This window comes from Chiloscyllium plagiosum, chromosome 21, assembly GCF_004010195.1.
Source record: "Chiloscyllium plagiosum isolate BGI_BamShark_2017 chromosome 21, ASM401019v2, whole genome shotgun sequence".
In the NCBI taxonomy this organism is placed as follows: Eukaryota; Metazoa; Chordata; class Chondrichthyes; order Orectolobiformes; family Hemiscylliidae; genus Chiloscyllium; species Chiloscyllium plagiosum.
This window is the reverse complement of record NC_057730.1, coordinates 34,466,288-34,481,626: the sequence shown is the minus strand read 5'-3', so window position 1 is coordinate 34,481,626 and position 15,339 is coordinate 34,466,288. Positions and strand designations below refer to the sequence as shown.

Genomic DNA, 15,339 nt, shown 5'->3' with positions numbered 1-15,339 from the left:
TCTATTCTACAAACAACTAAAACATAAAATAGGATATCAAACATTACTAACAATAAACAACAAAGTAATTAAATAACTAGATACATGCTCAAAATAGATATACATCAAGTCATAATAGAACCCGTATTTATACGGGATTCCTCCTCCCGGGGAGCCCTGAACCAGCCAGAACCATTACCACAGCTAAACAAAAGCCCTGGACAATATGGCTGAAATATCTGTGTCGATATAGTTCAAAAAAGGGCTGCCATGTTTTATAAAATAATTCAGTTTTTCTGCTGCACCATATTCGTGAGGAAGTCAAGGGGGATATATTCCATGATTATCCTTTGCCAGTCTGAAAGTCCTGGGGGGCCTTCTGATATCCAATTCACTAAAATATTTTTCCTTGCACAAAAGAAGAGGATAGAAAATTATTTCCTCCCGTATACTTCCAGGGAGGGAAAATTTGGAGAGCCCAAAAGTAGGGACATTGGATCTGATTAATCTCTGTACCCAAAATCTCTGTCAAGGCATTTGTTACTCTATCCCAAGACCTACAGATCTTATGGCACGTCCATAGACAATGTGTGAGAGTGCCAACTTCTATTTTACATTTAGGACACATTGGGCATGCCTCTGCCTTGAATTTTGTGAGTCATTCAGGTGCCATGTGAGCCCTGTGAAGTATCTTTAATTGAATAGCCTGAGTTCTATTACAGATAGAGATCTTCCTGGCATTTTCCCAGACTTCCTCCCACATTTCTAGAGATTTCCAACCCTAATTCTTGATTATATAGTCGTTCCATGTCCTTTGAGACCTTTCTGTATAGTGAGTGATAAAGAGTACTGACCGAGGGCGGCCCCATCGGTCATAGCACTCTCCTTTCCCTGTCCCGATTTGTAAGGATTGACTATCAGTGTGGTTTTCTTTTGTATAAAGTCTTGTATTTGAAAATACCGAAAGAGGTCCTTGTTAGGCAGTCCAAACTTCTGGTGCAGCTGCTCAAAGGACATCATAACCTCCCAAGCAGGAGATACCTCTGGACTCCCAAGTTTTAAATGTAGCATCTGTCAACCCAGGCTGAAATCCTGGTGCTCCCACTGTAGGGTATAAGGGGAGGTTTTTTGCAGATTACCCTCATCTTGTCGCATTGTCCTCCAGGCTTTAATTGTATTTAGTACAATAGGATTTTTACAATACTCCATAATACCTCTCATCTTGTCCATAAATAATAGATTGATGAGGGGACATTTTGCTTGGGAAGTCTCAATATCTAACCAGATTGATTGTGGGTCACTAGAGACCCAATCAGCTACATAAGATAATAAGGATCTCAATTGGTGCATCCTGAAATCTGGAAAGTCCAGTCCTCCCCTTGTGGGTGTTGCAGTTTTTCTAATTTGATAAGGGGCCTCCAATGATTCCAGATAAAGGAGCCGAGCCAGCTGTAAAGCTTACACATGCCTGTCTCGGCAGCATCAAGGGAAGCATTCTCATCGGATATAGAATACAAGGTAGGATATTCATCTTAACTAAGGCCACTCTGCCAGGATATTGGCAATCTCCCCAGCGGTGAAGGTCCTCCCTTATTTTCTCAAGTGTACGTAATTGGCTTTATATAGCTGACCAAATACTGGAGTGATAAAAATATCTAAGTACAGAAAACCTTCTGGTGACCACCAAAAGGGAAAGCAAGATCTGTCTGGTAAATTAGATATATTGCAAGGCCTCCCACCGGCATGGCCTCTTGATTTCATAAAATTGAATTTGTAACCTGATGACAGCCCCTGCCAACGCTAAAGCTATCCGAACTTAAACCATTGGTGATCACCGCTGCTTTGGGATCATTACATAATACTGAAACCCATTTGGTAAAGACCTCTCCAACACTGAACTTTCCAACGCATAAAAAAGATATGGCGCTCAAATACCTTCTCTGCGTCTAGGGAGCCAACTAAACCCGGTATTGTTGCCTGTTGACAGACTTGTATCATATTTAAGACCCTTCTAATGTTATTAGTTGACCTGTGACCCTTTATAAACCCCTTGTGGTCCTCTTTTATAATGGATGGTAAAACCCTCTCCAGTCTTAATGCTAACATTTTTGAAAGAATTTTAAAATCCAAATTTAACAAAGATATGGGTCTATATGAAGAGCAATCTTTTGGGGCCTTTCCCTTCTTAAGAATGAGAGAAATATTTGCTTCTCTCAACGAAGGCGGGAGGCAGCCCTGACTGTGTGAGTAATTGTACATATTTATGAGTGGCCCGGCCAGTTCCCCTATAAATTCTTTATAGAACTCAACCTGGAATCCATCTGGCCCAGGTGCTTTGCCACTCTGAAGCTGCCTAACCACATCCAGTACTTCCTTGTCGAGGGGGCATTCAAGATCAACACCTGCTCTGAGGTTAGGCCCGGAAGGGCCACACTTTTAAAGAAGGACTCCATCTTCCCAGTTCTATCCTCACATTCCTGCGACTTATACAATTCAGAATAGAACTTTCTAAACGCTGTTTTGATCTTTTTACGATCACAATTCAGGGTATCAACACTTTCTCTAATAGACGTAATGGCTTGGGGAGTCTTTTTCTTTTTGGCAAGATATGCTAGATATCTGCCAGGCTTGTTGTCATATTCAAATAATCTCTGCTTTGTGAATAATATTTCCCTCTCTGCTGTTTGGGTAAGTGCGGTATTCAAGGCTGCCCTATGGGCTGTGATCCTTTGTAGCTTAGTAATGGAGGGCCTATCAACATACACAATTTCAGCTGCCTTCAAGCGAGTCTCCCTTTTGACTTTTCCGGGTCGCAGAATATGAGATGACCAAGCCTCGAGCATATGCCTTAGTGGTCTCCCTCATCATCGAAGGGTTCCTAGCCGTACCTGAATTAATAGCCCAGAAGGCTCTGAATTCCTGCGAAAAATACTATATAAATTTGCTATCCTTCAATAAGAAAGGATTCATACTCTAATGTTGGGGGTTTTGCTTTTTAATTTAGCTTCTAGCTGTTCATACTCCCTTAGCTGAACCTTTGCCCTAATTTTATCTATTTCATTGGTACCGACATGGACCACGACCACTGGATCTTTACCCTTCTGCTACAAGTTCCTCTGCACCCCAGATGAGATATCCCAAACCTGAGCACCAGGCAGGCTACACAATCTTTGGGACACTTGATCCTGGTCACAGAGAACAATGTCTATGCATCTAACTATAATATCCCAATTACAACAACATTTCTCTTCTCTCCCCCCAACTTGAATGGCTCCCTGCACCACGGTGCTGTGGTCAATTGGCTCATCCTCCCTGAAGTCCCCATTCCTGTCCACACAGAGAAAAACTCTTGAACCTGTTGGACAAGGACTGTGGCTCCTCCACTTCCTACGTTGGGATTCAAACCTGGGTCCTCAGTACGTTACCTGAGTGTGTAGATTAACAGTCCACTAGGTCATCGCTAGCCCTCGCCTTTGCTGTACCTTCACTGCAAATGTTTGATGGGACAGTTAAAAGGACTTTAAATCTACATATAACCTTTGGTGTATGTGTTCTAGGTGTATTTATTGTGGATTCTTGGTGTAATTCTCCAGTTCCAACAGTCTTTATATTAATGTGCATTAAAGATAGAAAAAAGACAAAGTGAGCTTCCAGTTAGACTGGCTTGTGTTAAGTACATTGTGGGGTTCTTGCTTCAACAGCAGCATCAAACTTCTCATGTCAGAGACTTCAGGTTTCAGATAGTGCACCAAAATACACAACAAACAGCTGTGTTTCTCTATAGCAGAACATTAAGTTATACAAGTGAATATTACACTATAGTATTACTATTATAATAGCACAGATATGAGAACATAATCTGTATTAGTTCAGGGCAATGCAGAAAGGGAGAAAGTACTAGGCAAAATATTTACAGTACAGTGGCTGTGAAGGAGAACACTTATTACAGTACACCTGACAGGAGGAGCCTGTGGAAGATATACATCAAATCAGCATGTTACATCAAGTGGTGCTGAACATGAGAACCAAATACTGTTGAGTGTTAGAAATCTAAGCAAAAACAAAAGTACTAGAAATACTCTAGGTCTAGCTACATCAGTGGGGAGAAAAACCTTGAATGTTTCAGGTCAATAACCTTTCATTAGAATTGACAGAAATTAATATAACAAGTCTTAAACATTTGGAGTCAGTGAGAGGGAGGAAAGGGTTAGAGAAAGAACAAAAAAAGATTTTTTGAGCAATGAAATGACAAAACGTTTGATGGTGCAAGGCAAAAACAGAGTGGTGAAGCAATAAGTAAAACAAAAAGAGGAAATAAAAAGTATCCAAAGAAAATGTGAATGGCAACCAAAACAAAATAACTGCAACTTATTTTACTAAAAGAAACTCACCATGTGTCACAGTTTGCATGCAGACCACCAGGGATGGGATTGCAACTGGCAGCAGCTCACAAAGAGTTGAGAAATGATCGTACCTGAAGAATGGATATAGAAACAGCATAAAATTGTCTGATATGTCTTTCTAATTGACATCATTTTAAAAGAAATTTTGAACAAGATCATAATCTTCTGAAACCATCACAATGTCCACTATCTCTCATATCCAGAAAGGGCTTCCTATTAACTGACGAAGCACCTAAAGTAAGGGTTGGGATGACTCAGGATTGTATAAACAATTACAATTTCTAATCATTGGTTTGGTGGACTTGATGGTACATTCAACACTAGAGCCTTTCTGATCCCATTCCTACTGAACTGACCTAAAGCCACAGAGTTGCACATTAATTCCTTCAAGATTGTCCACCCCAGCAATAAATGCTGCCTTACAAATTTCTCAGTGTTCATAAATCTGCAAGTTCTTGAGGAAATACTGAAATCTCTGTCAAGAAACCATTACACAGTATTTAAAATTAAAACAAGTTGACATGAAAAGCCTCTGCCAATCAAACTAAACTTGCAAATCAATTAGCACTTTTTTTTAAATGTAATGAAATTGGAGTTTGTTCCCAAAATCAATGGTAGCTCTCCTGGGGCCCATATAGCAGAGATGGGCACCAAGACATCAGTCAGTCATTTTCTGCCAGTATATGTCTGCACATGTGCTAATGACCAGTTCAGACATATCAGTGAGAATATGGTCAGAGTTACTGGAGAACATGAAATAAAAATTGTCCCACTATGATTCTGTTTCACAACACCTATAGCTACTTCGATCATCTGCTAATGTTGAAAATTGAAGCTTTTAAAACTGTGACTTGTTAAAATAATTCTTTGACTCTGCTTGAAGCAGCAATTTATTTTTAATGCATTAAACTTTAACAAAATAGAAGCTTTGCAGTTCAATTTTCCATTGACCCACTAGTCAAAATAACCTTATGACCTGGCTGCTTTAATGCTTTCATGTATTTGGAATACATAAGAACCCCGCAAGTAAAAAATTCAACTTGTCCTCTGTACCTCCAGGACCATCAGATATTGTGAGATTGTGACTGAATGCTAGTATGGTTTCTTGGGATTCCATGGTCTGAACAAGAATGAAATTGTGAATTGCAACCAAACTATTTGTCAATGATGCTACTATAATTGTCAAACTAAAAATAAAAGACAATTATCGGAAAACCATGAATTATTCTGTATTAGTAAAGCATTATTTTAAATCGATATGTTCCTTTCATCAAATGAAAACGAATAAAAATTTAATACCCATTTGCACATGTGAGGGACATCTCATGATTTTGAATTATTGTACCTGCTGGAAATACAGGGATGATTAATTAATTTTGGTTGCCCTTTCCTGTGAACATTTGGGCAGTACCATCTTTGAGAGGCAGTTGACATTTTGTTGTGCTGCAGTGATGTAGTATTTCAGTGGTGTGTTTCTACACATATTGGTTGTTTCACCATCACTGGTAGCATTTAAGATAAATTGTTGTGATTGGTTGAAATTTTGGCATTCTTGTCTTTGTCCTGATGAGTGCAAGATGAAAAACTTTAACAACGTGAATTTCTTTCAAGTACTGTTCTACCCAAGTGACTGTTTCTATTTTCAATCTTGACATTGTTGAGAATAAATAAGTGCAGGAAGTGTCTTACCTTTGCCAGCCTGTTAATGCCAAGCCTTGAAAGCGGAGAGTTGAGAACTTTGAGATGGATTTCATCACCTGCAGCCATCGGAGGTGATTTTCCAGATGGAACTTAATGGGGGTCCAATTCTGGCTAACACCCGTTGCCCCTTTGAAGGCACTTGCAAACCAGACATTCTTGAATCCACTGTCCATGTACTTGGTAAGGAATGTCTCTAAATACCAAATGGTTATTTTAATACAAAAGAATACAACCAAAACCCTGATATTCATCTTAAAATGATGATTAACTACAAATACAGGTCAATGGGTTTAGTGTAGTTTGAGGCTTGTTGGTCAGCATAGACATGGTGGGCCAAAGGGCCTTTTCTATGCTGTATGATTCTATGATTCCATAAAGAAACAGTCAAAAGAGGGAAGATAATGATAGCACTGAGGATTGTTTCTACTTACCTACTTGGTCAATTCTAAAGTCTGGATGATAGAACCACACCATCGGGGTAATGTGTTCGGTTATACCAGATTCTGGGAAGAGATCATTCAAGTACGTTACATGTATAAAATATATATCTGCATGTATAATATATACATGGTATAATAAAAACATACATTTATGTAACACCTTTGATGGCTTTCGGATGTCCCAAAGGTCTTTCTGCCGATTAAGTACTTATGGTGTGGTCACTGCTGTATGAAATTCAGCAACCAACAGGCACGCACCAAGGTTCCACAAACAGCAATAATAACCAGGTGTTCTGTTTTAGTGAGACTGGTTTAGGAATAAATGTTAGCCAGAGCACCAAGAAGAACTTCTCTGATCTTCTTCAAAATGTGCTATGACATTTTTAAGCCAAGCACAAAAAAAGGGACTTGGAGCAGAATCTTGCGACCTCCCCCATCCCCACCACTACCATGAGTGACCATCCCAGCTGCCAACTGTACCCTTACGTGATCAATTAATGTCCACTTTAAAAAAAAAAGGACTCATCCCACTAGCACTACTATTAACTGCATAGTTGGCAGGAGCTTGCCATATTTCATGCATTTGCTCATTAGCCACTTGAAATGAGGCCCCTCATTTAAAGGCACTCACTGCCTGATGAAAAGGACCTGGCAACAAGAGTGGGACCATCTGAATGCCTCTCTCCTGTCCCTTCTGCTAATTCCCCTAAACCTCGACCTGTGAACTGCCAAGCACCAAACCTGTGAACCACCTCCCACCATCACTCACTTGTGGCATGTATTGTGGGCTTTGGGTGATTTTGACCTCTGATTTCAGTGAAAACTTCACCGATAGCCTGTTAACTGCCTAACTGGCATGTACACCAGTGGGCCATTCCAAAACAAAAATGAAGTGAAGTGATGGGGAAGTGGTTTTCATTGGTTTTCAAGCTGATGACCAAGACCCCCACTGTTAGTACAAAATTCTGTTCATGGTTTTAAGTATCATCTGAAAAGTCGTTCCTCCCATTACAGCACTCTGCGAACTGTCAGCCTAGACTTTGTGCTCAAGTCTTCAGACTGGAAATTAAACTTACAAACTAATGTCTTAGGAAGCGAGAGTGTTCCCTGTAAGCCAAAGCTAATATAGGTAATGTGTTAATACATTAATTACAAGTGTCATGGCTAGACTTCAGGAATGGCATCAAAAGACATGAGATGATATGAAAACATCAAAACACAGGTAGATTCACTTCCACATTTTTATATTGCTTACAAACCAAAATGATTAGAGTCTTGATTTATTTATAAATTGGGGCTCATGACATTTTTAATATACAAAGTATTTGCTAAATTCATAGCAACAGCAGGGGGAATTAGAAACAATTCCAAGACACCCAGAATGGTTTTCCAACAATGATTAATGTCCAATCTCTAAAACATTGAGTGGGACCAAACATACCATAGTGTCGCTTTTTGTAAGGGAATGTTGGTTACCACAGATGGATTCCAGCTATGGAAGAGATCTATTTTCAACAGAAATATTATGAAGCTGCTGGTTGTAGAAATCACTCAATACTGGCCTTCCAGAATATTTTCATCATGGCCCTGTAGAGGGGTACCAACTCTTCTGGGGTTTCTTCGAGGAGAGCAATTCGAATCAAGCCACGTTAGCGATGTCATCCCAAAACTGACTAATCACTACCTTGTGTCCTATTCAAATATTTATCCCTCAAATAGTATCACAAAAAATAATTGTATTTGCTGTTCTGTGGAAACTTGATACTACATTTCCTACATTGTAGCAGTGATTGCACTTCAAAAACTTGTAAGTAGCTTAAAGCACTTTGGGGTGTCTGGAGATCCTGAAATAAACTGAATGGAAGCATTGTATTTATATAGAATGCACCTAATTCTCACCCTAATGTAGCATTAAGCAAGAGGGATATCTTTTCAAATTCCATTTTATCTTTAGAGCTTCTTTCAGTACAAAGAAGAGACTGCAGATCTTTGAATTTGCCACCAAACTTGCATGACATGTCATAGAATAAACAAATCATAAAATCTTATTACTTACCTTTCTAAAACAAAAAAATTAAAAAGACTCACCAATGATCCTTTCTTTACTAATCTTTCGCATCATGTCATCCCACATGATGAGCTTAATTCCAGGATATCTTTTGACCACGAAACTCCCAACTTGCTTTATGTGGTCCAAATACATCTTTCCAATGTCTCCTCGTTGTTCGTTGATCCACTGTTTGGATTCAGTACCTTCTCCAAGATTAAAAACCTCAAAAAAAAAAGTAAATTCTTTATAAAATCCCTGTAATTTCAGCCCTCCAACCCTCCAAGGTATTCATACTCCTTTAATTAGAATCCTGGAATTAACTGCTTCACAATGGTGAGTCTGCCTTTAGTTGTCTAGGCCTTAGATTCTGGCACAGCCCCCCTATCTATACCCTTCTGCCTCTCTCCCTTGGTTTTAAAAGTTAAACATACTGCATAAATACAAGTTTGGTATAAACTACATAATAACACATGCTATTCAAGTACTCTAGTATCTAACCACAGTGTTCATACAGCAAATGGTAAACTAACCCCAACCCCCACCATAGGGGATTCTCAATAGAATTCATTGCAACTGTCTAAATCTGAGGGAAAGAGAAGATTTTATTAGTTAATAGCAATAAAAACAATTATGAATTTCTGCTTCATTGTTGAATTTTCAACATTATAGAAATTCTCCAAATAATGCAACTGCTTCTACTGGATAAAAAGCTTTAATGTGATAGATGCCAGTTCGCAAAACCATTTTCATGTATCTTCCAATCTTATAGTTCAGTCAACCATATAGACTTCACTTGGACAGCACGTTGAATTTCTTTGAAAGCAATTTTTCCAAGAGACCTGGGAGAACAAAACCCCTGCTAAAGGAACTGCAAGCCTTGCACTAATAAGTGTTCACTTGTCAAGAAACTGAATCTATCTCCATTGTCAGAGTTAAATTAAGCAAAAACAGATTCATTAGTCCTCTGACTGATTACTAAGCACAGCATTAGAAATGAAAAATGGAGATAGCATGACTGCTGTAAATATCCCATTCATCACAAAGTGATTCCTCCATCATGTAAGATAATGATTGATGTGATGGCCAACACAGTCTGATATCTCAGCAATTCTGCTCCAAGTCAACAGTCTCTGCCACATTTGCTGCAGAGGAAGACAATCGGTTGAGAATGTGCACGATTCACAGCCCTTGGTTTTCTTTTGGCCTGCTAAGATTTTCATTTCTGCTTGCCTCTTCTGTTGACCTTCCAAACAATCAGCCTCCAGAGATCCTAACTGTCAGCAAATCTCTCCTAGTTGTCAGTGTGAATATCTGCCATCTTGATATTGTCTCTCCAGGTATATTTAGAAGAGGTCATGACCAAGTGATCCATATCAAAGGTCTTCATGTCTGCAACTGTCATCCGTCTGATGAATGAGGCCAAGTCAACACTGATATAATTGACTTAATAAGGGGTGAATGCAGACAGGATCTGCATGCTCCAGAATTGGTGATCATGTCCTGCCAAGAGAAATTTGTCAGCATTTCTTTTGCTTAGCATGTTGTTTTGGTCTCACTGACTGAAGACACAGGCTTGATAGATTCACATTTTGATGTTTTCACTCAGGTTGCTGTTGTTCCACACTGTTATGATCTTGGACAGATTACCTTCAACTTGGTGACCTGTGTGTATTCATTTCAGCTTCAAGTGACATTGCTGGTGATTTGGAGCCTAGACATGTAAAGCATTACATTGTCAGTGCTAATAGATAATGACTACATACTGGACTATAACATTTGTCTTCCTGACGTTGATTTAAACAAAGTTCATAGGCATGATAGAGTCCGCCATGTGCTGCTGAAGCAGCTCTTTCTATAGGATGCTAGTACAGGTATCATTAGCACAGAGCAGCTCACTGATGAGAACTTCATACATCTTTGCCTTGCAACCCAGAGAAGTAACATTGAACAGTTTCCTTCAGGTCTGGTATATGATGCTCTGACAGCAGCAAAGAGAGGAATTTGCCAAAAAAGTCAGTGCTAGAACACATTGCAGATCTCAAAGGGTTTCAATGTTACCCAATCATAACAGACTTTATCTGTCATATGGTCAAGTGGGGATTACATTAAGCAAATTTAGCAGGCAGCTTGTTTTCTCCAGCAGCTGAAATGGACCACCTCTCTTCACAGTGAGATCAATGAGGCCAATATGTAGTAATCTTATATTTTTGCTGCATTTCTCTTTCTACTGCCAGAGTGGAAAAATAATGTCAATTGTAGACCGTGCAGTTTTGAAACCACACTGGGATTGGAGGTTGATACATCCAGCTAGTATCTGCAGAATGAGTAGCACTTTTCCAATTCTCCCCCAGTCAATTTCACTCTCTGCTATAATTCATTTCTCACTATTATTATACTTAGTTGCTCCAATTACATAATATACAAGATCAATAACCTACAATGCAACATCATGAAAATTCCCACTGAGCAGCAAGTTGGGCAACATCCACCCTCCACCTTACAAAACACCAACTCTTCTGGAGCACAGCTACTCCTATTCCACGATCCTATTGCACTCTCTCCGTGTTGACCAACTATACACCATCTTGCTATTCCCCACTCACCCCCAATACATTTAATTTTATTTTAAGTTCTTACACCACCCATCTCCCAGCTTTGAGAAGCTCCATCTAAAGGCCATTACTATATATTAATGTGAATTGTTGCATGAGGCTTGATGTGTAAACTGCACAAGTACAAAGATTATAAGGGCAGCATGATGGCTGAGTGGTTAGCACTGCTGCCTCACAGTGCAGGGACCCAGGTTTGATTCCACACTCAGGTGACTATCTGTGTGGAGTTTGCACATTCTCCATGTTTGCATGGATTTTCTCCAGGTGCTCCTGTTTCCTCCCACAATCCAAAGATCTGCAGGCTAGGTGGATTAGCCATAGGATACACAGGTTTATAGGGATAGGTGGGTTTGAGTGGGATGCTCTTTGAAAGGTCAGTGTGGACGCGATGGGCTGAATGGCCTTCTTCCATACTGTAGGGGTTCTATGAAATACTACAAACAATAAACTGTATGATGGGTTATCACCACAATATTGCTATCCTATACCCTACAATTAATGAGCATCTCTGCATATTACTTACCTCATCAGCTCCTATGTGGATATAGCCAGATTTGCTGTGTTTATCGAGTACTTGAGACAGCATCTCCTTCACCAGATTCAAAGATCCAGCCAAATGGGGATTCAGGCTATTGGGATATTTCTTTACCTCTCTGAGGTTCCAATATTTATCATGCTTGAGAACAAACTGTCAAGAAAACAATCTACAATTAAACAATAAAACAACTCACCAGTTTTCAGTTATTAGGACAAGGGTGAATAAAGAGAGAAAGTGAGGACTGCAGATGCTGGAGGATCAGAGTAGAAAAATGTGACCATGGAAAAGCATCAGGAACTCCTAATGAAAGGCTAATGCCTGAAACGTCGACTCTCCTGCTCCTTGGATGGTGCCTGACCTGTGCTTTTCCAACGCTACAGGTTTTGACGATGTTGAATAAAGTCATTACTTGATCCTATTCAAGAAATCTCAATAATGATTTGAGACCTGGAAACTAACAGCAGTTTAAAAGTCAACAGTTAACCAAGTTCATGAGTGATAGACCATCATTAATTTCCTTAACTAAAAAATTTGTTGGCAAGTGCTTAAGATTCTATTGCACAAAGCAGCAAATGGGCTTCCCCTCAACATTCTAAGATTCTTTCAGGCAAGATTGAGGTTTGTAAATTTCATGTCTTATTAGAATGAAAGATAAATCACAGGAATAACCTAATTTTCAAAAGGAACATTCATGAGGAACATTCAGAACCTATTTAATGCCCTGAGCCCCTTTATGTCTGTGTTTCATATCGATGGATCTAAAGGGAGCAACTCAGCACAGAGCTTTCCCTCATGATTAGAAATGATCTGAAATCAACACTAATCCCAATTACAACCCTCAATTTACTGACAGTTCACTTTTTCCAAGTGTTAAATCACATTTGGTTGTATAATTTGCATTGTTCAATTCATTGATCGTTCATTTTTAAAAATAGAAAATAACTTTACAATAGATGTTTTATTAAATATTTGTATGTCACTTGTTTTCTGCCTAGTGCAAGTTAAATGCAGCACTGAGACAGATAGGCCAGACATCTAAGGTACAGTATGGAGTCTGTACCCTCATGAAGGGCGGTTGCAGAAGATCTAATATTTGAAAAGAAAAGAGTTGCTATGTTAAATACCAGACCTGCTTACCAGGCACTCACCTTCCAATTCCCCAATGTCTGTCTGCTATCTCCAAAAGAGAAACAAAGAGCACTTGCCAGGATGGAGGACAAAGTTGATCACTTAATCTGCGCCCCAACTATCACTTTAAACATTCACTCCCTCAACCACCGTTACACAATGGCAGCAATATGTACCACCTATAAGAGGCACTGCAGCAAATCAACAAAGCTCCTTTTGACAACAACTTACAAAGCTGCAATCTCTACCATCTGGAAGAACAAAGCCAGTAACTGCAAGTTCCTAATGCCATATAACATCCTGATTTGGAAATACAATCACTATCACTGTGTCAAAATCTTGGAACTTTCTTTCGGTGTACCTACACCACATGAACTTTAGTGATTCACGAAGATGTCTCACCACATCTCCTCATCGGCAATTGGGGATTGGCAATAAACATTGGCTTTGCTGGCAAAGATCATATCGTGATTGAATTTTTTTAAAAGTACCGCACTGCCATATAGTTAAAAATCTAAAATGTCTTCCCATATTCAACTGCTTGACAACAGTCCACTGATATTGTCAGAAATTCAACCAGGCTCCTCATATTGGATCCTAGAGACTAATTAATGGAACCACATCCATAAACATGGAAGAGCAACTTCAATATCACAAATTCCATGTCTGTCATTCAGTAAATGGGTTTAAAACAGCAAAAAAAATGTAGAATTAAAAATAGGAAAAAACTGAAAAGGTTCAGCAGTTTTGTGAATAAGTACGTTCTTGACTTTGGTTGAAACCAAATCCAAGCAGCATTTTCAGGAAGGGTCTCACTGGAAACATTGATTTGTTTTAATTATCAGAACGCCTCAGACCTGTCTGATACCTGCAGCAGACCTTGTTACTGGTGTTACAAACCTAGTTACAAGGAAACCCATTCAATAGTAAAATTACCTGTCCACTCAGTCCCTCCCACACTCAGCCATTGACCTTACCTCCATGTGCCCAAAGGTTTGAATTAGGGGAATAATCTCCAGATTATTGCTCTCAGCTAACTGTTGGATCTTGTCAATGTCAGCAGAACTGTACAAAGAAAATAAATGGAATTAATGCAAGTGTATAACAACGACACTCTTTACAGAGACACTCTAGAGGTAAAAGAATACTGAATTCCACATAGATCGCTGTTAAGTCTTCATTAGTGTATAAATAAACTATTCAAATCCTTCCATTAGATTTCAGCCTGCAATTCTCTCCCACATATCTAACATTCTTTCAACCTGTAACTTTTAGATTTCTTGTTATTCTACAACTTCTAGACTCATTGATAACAGTCAGCCAGAAATGAACCCCTTAATGTCCATTATTGGCTGCAGCATCATCCTAGGCTATGGAACCATGGGATGGAGGAAAGAAAAGGAACAGAGGTAACGACTAATGTTCCCATCTATACATGCTCATTGCCAGGTCACAGCCCTCACGGCACCATGGCTCAGTGGTTAGCACTGCTGCCTCACAGTACCAGGGACCCGGGTTCGATTTCGGGCTTGGGCGACTGTGTGGAGTTTACACATTCTCCCCATGTCTGCCTGGGTTTCCTCCGGGTGCTCTGGTTTCCTAGATGTGCAGGTGAGGTGAATTGACTATGCCAAATTGCCCTGTAGTGTTCAGGGATGTGTTGGCTAGGTGCATTAGTCAGTGGAAATGTAGAGTCATAGGGTAGGGGAACGGATCTGGTTGGGATACTCTTTGGAAGGTCAGTATGAACTTGTTGGGCCAAATGGCCTGTTTTACCACTGTAGGGATTCTATGATTCTGTGCTCACATCCAACACAGGGAAAATTTGCAAACTCCACACAGACATTCACACAAGGCTAGAATCAAACTTGTGTCCCTGGTGCAGTTATGCAGCAGTTCTAACCACTGTGACACCATGCCACTCCAACATCCATGCCTCGTCTCTGGGTGGACATGAACCACCAATCTTCTAGTTAACAGCTGAACGTGCTGACCAATCCCTACCTGAATGCATAGGTGGATTTCAGAATTTCAAGGTCGTCATGGTAAGGAAAGGTATCCTCATACTCCATTAGTATACCGTTGACCCCAGTGCTGGCCAGAAGGGGGAAAATCTACAAAATAGAGACATTTACTCCCAGGCTGTGTTTGTAGAATTCTTCTCTCAGTTATGCTTTCTTAGAAAGAGTTCAAATAAATACTAGATTCACTTTTGTATCCCCTACATAAACCAAAAATTCCAAGGTTTAAAGTGATTAGCAAAAGAACCAGAAGTAACATAAGAAAGAACATTGTAATGTAATGTGTTAACATGATTGTGGGCGGCATGGTGGCACAGTGGTTAGCACGCTGCTGCCTCACAGTGCCAGAGACCCGGGTTCAATTCCCGCCTCAGACGACTGACTGTGTGGAGCACATTCTCCCCGTGTCTGCGTGGGTTTCCTCCGGGTGCTCCGGTTTTCTCCCACAGTCCAAAGATGTGCAGGTC

The 15,339-nt window shown here is 39.8% G+C and overlaps 2 protein-coding genes across 12 annotated transcripts in view; one reads left to right on the top strand and one right to left on the bottom strand.

Annotated features, from left to right (window-relative positions):
- The window catches only part of mlst8 (MTOR associated protein, LST8 homolog (S. cerevisiae)), an 86,360-nt gene that overhangs the window by 24,515 nt on the left and 46,506 nt on the right, over positions 1-15,339 (top strand). The window lies entirely within an intron of this gene.
- The window catches only part of LOC122560743 (hexosaminidase D-like), a 48,107-nt gene that overhangs the window by 11,898 nt on the left and 20,870 nt on the right, over positions 1-15,339 (bottom strand). For all 10 annotated transcript variants that reach the window (XM_043711747.1, XM_043711750.1, XM_043711745.1 and 7 more), the window contains 7 exons: positions 14,856-14,965; positions 13,829-13,916; positions 11,709-11,873; positions 8,612-8,795; positions 6,515-6,586; positions 6,072-6,276; positions 4,371-4,453 (listed from right to left, as the gene is read on the bottom strand). In XM_043711747.1, coding sequence (XP_043567682.1) covers positions 4,371-4,453; positions 6,072-6,276; positions 6,515-6,586; positions 8,612-8,795; positions 11,709-11,873; positions 13,829-13,916; positions 14,856-14,965 — 907 coding nt within the window. The remainder of the gene's footprint in view (positions 1-4,370; positions 4,454-6,071; positions 6,277-6,514; positions 6,587-8,611; positions 8,796-11,708; positions 11,874-13,828; positions 13,917-14,855; positions 14,966-15,339) is intronic.